At 45.5% G+C, this 9,109-nt stretch overlaps 1 protein-coding gene across 11 annotated transcripts in view; it reads left to right on the top strand.

Moving 5' to 3' along the window:
* Positions 1-173: 173 nt before the first annotated feature.
* RRM2 (ribonucleotide reductase regulatory subunit M2) overlaps positions 174-9,109 on the top strand; it is a 99,584-nt gene continuing 90,648 nt past the window's right edge. For 9 of the 11 annotated variants that reach the window (XM_063790117.1, XM_063790113.1, XM_063790109.1 and 6 more), the window contains exons 1-9: positions 232-525; positions 609-683; positions 1,013-1,156; positions 1,362-1,478; positions 2,351-2,484; positions 4,504-4,598; positions 4,716-4,849; positions 6,477-6,581; positions 6,670-6,783. In XM_063790117.1, the coding sequence (XP_063646187.1) occupies positions 247-525; positions 609-683; positions 1,013-1,156; positions 1,362-1,478; positions 2,351-2,484; positions 4,504-4,598; positions 4,716-4,849; positions 6,477-6,581; positions 6,670-6,783 (1,197 nt within the window). In that variant the 5' untranslated portion in view covers positions 232-246. Of the gene's footprint in view, positions 526-608; positions 684-1,012; positions 1,157-1,361; positions 1,479-2,350; positions 2,485-4,503; positions 4,599-4,715; positions 4,850-6,476; positions 6,582-6,669; positions 6,784-6,862; positions 9,052-9,109 lie in introns of those variants that run through there. The other 2 variants (XM_016946993.3, XM_063790108.1) reach the window with 2 other exon arrangements.

Raw genomic sequence — 9,109 nt, 5'->3', positions numbered from 1 at the left:
CGCGCCAAGGCCGCCGAGACCCTCAGGGGCTGCGGCCCTGGTCCCGTGGGACCTGTGGGGGCCTGGGCGGCGGCGCCCTCGACCCAGCCAGCGGACGGGCCGGGGGGGGGGAACCGGGAGGTCCCGGGGGGCGTCCACGGGGGTGTACCCGGGGGTCTCCGGAAGGCGCCGGCGGAGGCTCCCGCGCTGCGCTTGAAAATCGCGCGCGGCCCCGCGGCCAGCCTGGGTAGGGGCAAGGCGCAGCCAATGGGAAGGGTCGGAGGCATGGCACAGCCAATGGGAAGGGCCGAGGCACCAAAGCCAATGGGAAGGTCCGGGAGCGCGCGGCGCGGGAGATTTAAAGGCTGCTGGAGTGAGGGGTCGCCCGTGCACCCAGCCCCAGCCGTCCTGTCCTGGCCGCTCGCTCTGCTTCGCTGCGCCGCCACTATGCTCTCCCTCCGTGTCCCGCTCGCGCCCATCACGGACCCGCAGCAGCTGCAGCTCTCGCCGCTGAAGGGGCTCAGCTTGGTCGACAAGGAGAACACGGTGAGCGCGCGGGGAGGGCGCTGCGGGCAGGGGAGGGAGGCAGGGAAAGCGAAGCCGCCGCTCACTCACGCGTCTCCCCGCAGCCGCCGGCCCTGAGCGGGACCCGCGTCCTGGCCAGCAAGACCGCGAGGAGGATCTTCCAGGAGCCCGCGGAGCCGGTGAGTGGCGGGCGTGGGGCAGAGGGGCCAGGGACGGCCTTGGGCGTCTTGGCGCCAAAGCCGCATTGTTTCCTCAGCTGTTCACACTCCCGCGCCGGCTCCTTTCCCGCCTAGGCGGCCCCTCCCCAGGGCGGCCTCCCGCGCCCCTCGGCCCATTTCCCGGTTCGGGCGTGCGCTCCTCTGCTGCGACCCACGGAGTGCGACGGGACAGCCACGTTTTCACATCGGGCCCCGTGAAATTGCCGCCAATGGAAAGGACTTGGTCCAGAAAAACGTTCGTTTCATATGGTTCGCCCGGTACTTAAATGTTTTATTTTCTCCCCCAACAGAAAAGTAAAGCAGCTGCCCCCGGCGTGGAGGATGAGCCGCTGCTGAGAGAAAACCCCCGCCGCTTTGTCATCTTCCCCATCGAGTACCATGATATCTGGCAGATGTATAAGAAGGCAGAGGCTTCCTTCTGGACCGCCGAGGAGGTAATCGGAGGACCCCAGAAGACCCCTGCAGGGGTGACCGTGACGCCTCAGACATAAATGCACTTGGAGGTTCCCGTTGGCAAGGGGGGCTAACTGTGGGGCATAGTGAGTGGTGCCAGCATACTTAAAGTCTGAGTGCTCAGTGTGAGTCCTGTAGGCTTTACTCTCTTCCTTTTGTGCTAAAATTGTGACTTCCGAACCTCAGGTGGACCTCTCCAAGGACATTCAGCACTGGGAATCCCTGAAGCCCGAGGAGAGATATTTTATATCCCATGTTCTGGCTTTCTTTGCAGCAAGCGATGGCATAGTAAATGAAAACTTGGTGAGTTTCCAAAACATCTTTCATTCATTTGACGTTGACGATCTGAGGTCGAACTAGTTCGCTTTCCTCGTCTTGTACGTTTTTCCATGCTGAGTGCATCTGTGTGTGTAAGCTGGGTTTTATATTACATGGCATTTCCTGTTTTGTAACACTTTGCAGGTCTTTCTTATGGTATTTTCCTGACTCTAGAGAAGCTGAGACAATATTAAGTGGTAGCAATGTGATGACTCCTTGTGGCCACCACATCTGCTCCCTCTTTTTTTTTTTTTTTTTTTTTTTGAGACAGAGTCTCACTCTGGCCCAGGCTGGAGTGCAGTGGTGTGATCTTGGCTCACTGCAACCTCCGCCTCCTGGGTTCAAGCGATTCCCCAACCTCAGCCTCATGAGTAGCTGGGATTACAGACGTGCGCCACCATGCCTAGCTAATTTCTGTATTTTTAGTAGAGACAGGGTTTTACCATGTTGGCCAGGCTGGTCTCGAACTGCTGACCTCAGGTGATCCACCCACCTTGGCCTCCCAAAGTGTTGGGATTACAGGCGTGAGCCACCACGCCCGGCTCTGTTCCCTCCTTTTTGTGGCTTTGCTGTTTTAATAATCATTTGGTTGTATCTCTTATTGCGAATGGATCTTTCTTGACATAAACTAATTAGGAAATCGAGCGCTCACAGAAATCCTATTTTATATGTATCTATTTCCTGATATGTAAGTTGAGCATATGACATAAAATATCAAAGAATTGTGACAAATTGGATGAAATATATATGGAAATAAACCTTATAATGGTACAAAGAGTGCGATGCTGCCAGTATCCGTTGACAGTTACTGCTGTTGGTTTTTTCTCAAGCTTAACTTTGATGTGTTTTGCCACTAGGTGGAGCGATTTAGCCAAGAAGTTCAGATTACAGAAGCCCGCTGTTTCTATGGCTTCCAAATTGCCATGGAAAACATACATTCTGAAATGTATAGTCTTCTTATTGACACTTACATAAAAGATCCCAAAGAAAGGTGAGTATTCAAGTGGTATGCCAAGATTTTTAGGACTCACTAATTGTTGATTTATTACAAATTTTTAGTTCATCTAGGGATAAAAATGACTCCAGAATGACTAAGCAGACAGTCATAGGCATTCCCAGCACCCGTGGTCATGTCTGCTCTTAGCAAGGGGCCTAAATGCACTTTATTATTCACTTAGAGTTGTGAAGGTACTCCTTTTAAAGTTGGATGTCTACCAATCTAAAACCTTTTGAAAAAATTCCTAGATGTTGGGTAAGACAAACTAAAACCTATGTCTGACCATCTTTGCTCATTTGGTAAATTTGTTGAGAAGCTAGAATGTGGGGCTGCAGTGGGATGGACGGGGAGGACTTGCCTCCTAAGAAGCCTGCAGTACAGTATAGGCAAATAAGACTTAGTAGGAGTTACATAAGGCAGAGGCAGCAGTGAACCCTGTGACTGATTTAGGCATGCAGCAGTTTGGCTGAATAAAGGTAGCTTAAGGTCTGTTTTGTTTTGGAGATTGGAGGTGGGGGGATTAGAAATGGGCTGCTGGAGTAGTCTAGATACAAAGGTCAGCTTTAGGGTGGCGCGCGGTGGTTCTCGCCTGTAATCCCAGCACTTTGGGAGGCTGAAGCGGGCGGACAACGAGGTCAGGAGATCGAGACCATCCTGGCTAACACGGTGAAACCCCGTCTCTACTAAAAATAAAAAAAGTGGTGGCGGGCGCCTGTAGTCCCAGCTGCTTGGGAGGCTGAGGCAGGAGAATGGCGTGAACCCGGGAGGCGGAGCTTGCGCTCCAGCCTGGGTGACAGAGCAAGACTCTGTCTCAAAAAGCAAAACAAAACAAAAAAAACAAAGGTCAGCTTTGGGGACCGGAACCTTGTATGGAGTGGAAGTGGTGAAGCTGCAATCTAAAGTAGCTGTTGTAGACTTTGAAGTACATGAAGAGGAAAAGTGGTAACTTGAAAGGACTGAGGAAACTTATTGGGAGTAAAGAGATTTGAACATGTTTATAGGTGGAAATTGAGAAAAGAAGGCAAAGATTAGGGGTACGATCGGGGGCAAATGCCCAGAAGGGGAACAGGAAGGTCTGCTGGGGAAGCCTCAAAATCAAGGGAGAGGCAGACCCAGGTCTCAGAGAGAGGGACAGTGAGATGGAAAGAATGAAAGACAGCTGGGCATGGTAGTCTGAGCTAGTAGTCCCAGCTACTTGGCAGGCTGAGGCAGAAGGATGGCTTGAGCCCTGGAGTTTGGTTTTACCGTGAGCTGTGATCATCTCGCTGCACCCTAGCCTGGGCAACAGAGTGAGACCCTCATCTCTTTAAAAAAAAAAAAAAAAAAAAAAAGCTGCCCAATGTCTGGTGTCCTTGGCTTCAGAACACAAAGTCATCTGGGTAGGAACAGTCTGGGAAATCAGTAGCCTCTCAAGGTGGGCACCAGAATAAAGGGAGGCAGAGGAGGGTGGTAAGGGAGACCCAGTTAACTGTAGTACCCATGGATTTGCTTTCCTGACCTGGGATCGACAGTGTAGCACAGAGTCCTAGTAGGAAGCAATCTTAGTTTATTGGTTTAATTATTTTATGATATAGATGTGGCAACTGAGGCCAAATAATGCACCTAATCATAGTCTGATAATAGCACAGCAGTTAGGATTTTATGGTTCTTCAAATTTAAATTCTATGATTCTTCAAATTGAACAATGATCTGGACTTGAAATAATTTTAAAGGCAACAAATGTCCCTGCTGTACTGGACTATGTTTTACTGTCTGTAGACCCTGAAGCTCAATATGAACTACAGAATACCCAAACTTGTATTAATGTAAATCAAGTGTTGAGGTTTTTAAAAGAACACTGGAGGGAAAAACTGACCAGTAAAAATAAAACATTTCGGTGTGAGTTCTTCCTTTAGGAAGAAGATTGGCAAATACTTGAATTTGGCCTTTGTCCCAGAGCTCTTATCTAGCAGTTGGTAATCGGAGGTCTTTTACTGTAATGCTTCAATTGCTGATACCGTATGTGCCTACTAGGGAATTTCTCTTCAATGCCATTGAAACGATGCCTTGTGTCAAGAAGAAGGCAGACTGGGCCTTGCGCTGGATTGGGGACAAAGAGGCTACCTATGGTAAGGAGACCCTTGCCCCTACTTAAACCTGAGCTTCATTTTCCAAGTAATGTTACTGGATTTTTGGCCCTTGAATACCAACTCACTAGAATCATGTTGGTGTTAACTCCTAAATAGGTGAACGTGTTGTAGCCTTTGCTGCAGTGGAAGGCATTTTCTTTTCCGGTTCTTTTGCGTCGATATTCTGGCTCAAGAAACGAGGACTGATGCCTGGCCTCACATTTTCTAATGAACTTATTAGCAGAGATGAGGTGAGTCTAAGTCAAATAATAGGGTGACCTAAACCCCAAACACAACTCGGGCATGCTCTTGTGTTCACTGACGGGGACCTGAGATACTAGATGGCATATATCCACATTTAATGTGTGAGCTCAACCATACACATACTTGACAAAAGAAGGAAATACTTTCATTTACTGAAACTGTTTTACTTGCATTCTCAATATATTGTAATACGTTTGTACATATGTATTCCCCTATAGGCTTTGAATGCATAAAACTACAAGTTCTTTGTTTTTTGAGGGGACGGAATCTTGCTCTGTCGCTCCAGGCTGGAGTGCAATGGCGTGATCTTGGCTCACTGCAACCTCTGCCTCCTAGGTTCAAGTGATTCTCCCGCCTCAGCCTCCCAAGTAGCTGGGATTGTAGGTGCCTGCCACCATGCCCAGCTAATTTTCATCTTTTTATACAGACGGGGTTTCACCATGTTTGCCAGACTGGGGTTGAACTCCTGACCTCAGGTGATCAGGTGATCCACCCGCCTCGGCCTCCCAGAGTGCTGGGATTATAGGCATGAGCCACCATGCCCAGCCAAAACTACAAGTTATTGATGGGATTGGGATTTTAAGGGATGTTTTATTATTTTTGCCTGGTATTAATATGTGATCCCTTTTTCCGTAAAAATGTTCATAGTAGAGCCAGGAGCGGTGGCTCATGCCTGTAATCCCAGCACTTTGGTAGGCCGAGGCGGGTGGATCACGAGGTCAGGAGATCGAGACCATCCTGGCTAACACGGTGAAACCCCATCTCAACTAAAAATACAAAAAATTAGCCGGGTATGGTGGACGTGCCTATTGTCCCAGCTACTTGAGAGGCTGAGGTAGGAGAATCGCCTGAACCTGGGAGGTGGAGGTTGCAGTGAGTCAAGATCGCACCACTGCACTCCAGCCTGGGTGACAGTCCCCTCGAAAAAGAATGTTCATAGTAGCCATTATGTTTCTCCTGTTTGATCTAGAAATTGCCCCTCTACTTCAATATTAATAAGCATTTCAGTGAAATGAGTATACATTTTGGTCTAGTGTATGTCTTTGATTAAGTCACATTTGAAAAGCCAGGAGCATGAACTCCATCTTACTTGGAGCCCAGTGGGCAAATCAAATATGGTTACCTTGTAGGAGGGCCTTCCTTACTGGATTGGGAGATAAGCTGTGAAGCTTGGTGTTTAATGCAGTAACTTGCAAACTTGATTTACTTGAAATTGCATACAAATTTCCTGAGCATCTAAAAACTAGCCTTATTACTGAGCTTTGCCTTTTCTGCTGGGAGTAGTGGCAAAATTAGCACTCATGGCTGTAGAAAGATCACTGAGTGAAGCTCTGACTCCTCCTTTGCCAACACACAGCAGAGCAAGAAATACACCTTGCCTGTCTTCATCTAGGTGGCAACTTTGAGGGCCTTGAGTGGGACTGAGCTTGCCTTGGTGGTGACATCAGCAGAGAAGTCAGTAGTTGAAGTCATCTTCCCTTTGAGAGTTCAAGTGCTCTCAGTATGGCTGAGCATGTTGGATAAGGAGAATGCAGAAAAGGACAAAGTAATTTCATATTTCATGTTAATGACAGAAGTCTTCTGGCTTTAGTGATCTTGAACTTTTTTTTCTAGGGTTTACACTGTGATTTTGCTTGCCTGATGTTCAAACACCTGGTACACAAACCATCGGAGGAGAGAGTAAGAGAAATAATTATCAATGCTGTTCGGATAGAACAGGTAAAGTGGGTGATGAAATGGGTCACTCAAGCTTGCTAGAAAATGCCTGTGCTTTAGTTGTATTCAGAAGCTGTATTTTGGTTCCTAGGAGTTCCTCACTGAGGCCTTGCCTGTGAAGCTCATTGGGATGAATTGCACTCTAATGAAGCAATACATTGAGTTTGTGGCAGACAGACTTATGCTGGAACTGGGTTTTAGCAAGGTAAAGTATTGTTTACATAGCCTTCTGCTTGTTTTGAAACTGGTGCTCTGTATTTATATCTTGATGTGAACCTTTTCAGGTTTTCAGAGTAGAGAACCCATTTGACTTTATGGAGAATATTTCACTGGAAGGAAAGACTAACTTCTTTGAGAAGAGAGTAGGCGAGTATCAGAGGATGGGAGTGATGTCAAGTCCAACAGAGAATTCTTTTACCTTGGATGCTGACTTCTAAATGAACTGAAGATGTGCCCTTACTTGGCTGATTTTTTTTTTTCCATCTCATAAGAAAAATCAGCTGAAGTGTTACCAACTAGCCACACCATGAATTGTCCGTAATGTTCATTAACAGCATCTTTAAAACTGTGTAGCTACCTCACAACCAGTCCTGTCTGTTTATAGTGCTGGTAGTATCACCTTTTGCCAGAAGGCCTGGCTGGCTGTGACTTACCATAGCAGTGACAATGGCAGTCTTGGCTTTAAAGTGAGGGGTGACCCTTTAGTGAGCTTAGCACAGCAGGATTAAACAGTCCTTTAACCAGCACAGCCAGTTAAAAGATGCAGCCTCACTGCTTCAACGCAGATTTTAATGTTTACTTAAATATAAACCTGGCACTTTACAAACAAATAAACATTGTTTGTACTCACAAGGTGATAATAGCTTGATTTATTTGGTTTCTACACCAAATACAAAGCATTCTCCTGACCACTAATGGGAGCCAATTCACAATTCACTAAGTGACTAAAGTAAGTTAAACTTGTGTAGACTAAGCATGTAATTTTTGTTTTATTTTAATGAATTAAAATATTTGTTAACCAACTTTAAAGTCAGTCCTGTGTATACCTAGATATTAGTCAGTTGGTGCCAGATAGAAGACAGGTTGTGTTTTTATCCTGTGGCTTGTGCAGTGTCCTGGGATTCTCTGCCCCCTCTGAGTAGAGTGTTGTGGGATAAAGCAATCTCTCAGGGCAAGGAGCTTCTTAAGTTAAATCACTAGAAATTTAGGGGTGATCTGGGCCTTCATATGTGTGAGAAGCCGTTTCATTTTATTTCTCACTGTATTTTCCTCAGCGTCTGGTTGATAAGAAAAAATTCTTGAGTTTTCATATGTGGGAGCTAAGGTAGTATTGTAAAATTTCAAGTCATCCTTAAACAAAATGATCCACCTAAGATCTTGCCCCTGTTAAGTGGCGAAATCAACTAGAGGTGGTTCCTACAAGTTGTTGTTCATTCTAGTTTTGTTTGGTGTAAGTAGGTTGTGTGAGTTAATTCATTTATATTTACTATGTCTTTTAAATCAGAAATTTTTTATTATCTATGTTCTTCTAGATTTTACCTGTAGTTCATACTTCAGTCACCCAGTGTCTTATTCTGGCATTGTCTAAATCTGAGCATTGTCTAGGGGGATCTTAAACTTTAGTAGGAAACCATGAGCTGTTAATACAGTTTCCATTCAAATATTAATTTCAGAATGAAACATAATTTTTTTTTTTTTTTTTTTTTGAGATGGAGTCTCGCTCTGTTGCCCAGGCTGGAGTGCAGTGGCGCGATTTTGGCTCACTGTAACCTCCGTCTCCTGGGTTCAAGCAATTCTCCTGTCTCAGCCTCCCTAGTAGCTGGGACTGCAGGTATGTGCTACCACACCTGGCTAATTTTTGTATTTTTAGTAGAGATGGAGTTTCACCATATTGGTCAGGCTGGTCTTGAACTCCTGACCTCAGGTGATCCACCCACCTCGGCCTCCCAAAGTGCTGGGATTGCAGGCGTGATAAACAAATATTCTTAATAGGGCTACTTTGAATTAATCTGCCTTTATGTGTGGTAGAAGAAAGCTGAGACATTGCATGAAAGATGATGAGAGATAAATGTTGATCTTTTGGCCCCATTTGTTAATTGTATTCACTATTTGAACATCGTCCTGTTTATTGTTAGTTTTCTTCATCATTTATTGTATAGACAATTTTTAAATCTCTGTAATATGATACATTTTCCTATCTTTTAAGTTATTGTTACCTAAAGTTAATCCAGATTATATGGTCCTTATATGTGTACAACATTAAAATGAAAGGCTTTGTCTTGCATTGTGAGGTACAGGCGGAAGTTGGAATCAGGTTTTAGGATTCTGTCTCTCATTAGCTGAATAATGTGAGGATTAACTTCTGCCAGCTCAGACCATTTCCTAATCAGTTGAAAGGGAAACAAGTATTTCAGTCTCAAAATTGAATAATGCACAAGTCTTAAGTGATTAAAATAAAACTGTTCTTATGTCAGTTTCTTGATTGGTAAAATTTGCGTTTTAATTCAGGAAGAGAAATATTTTTTGGCCAG

The sequence above is a fragment of the Pan troglodytes genome, chromosome 12 (assembly GCF_028858775.2).
Source record: "Pan troglodytes isolate AG18354 chromosome 12, NHGRI_mPanTro3-v2.0_pri, whole genome shotgun sequence".
NCBI lineage: Eukaryota > Metazoa > Chordata > Mammalia > Primates > Hominidae > Pan > Pan troglodytes.
Note: the sequence above shows the minus strand (reverse complement) of the source record. Positions and strands in the feature narration are given on the sequence as shown.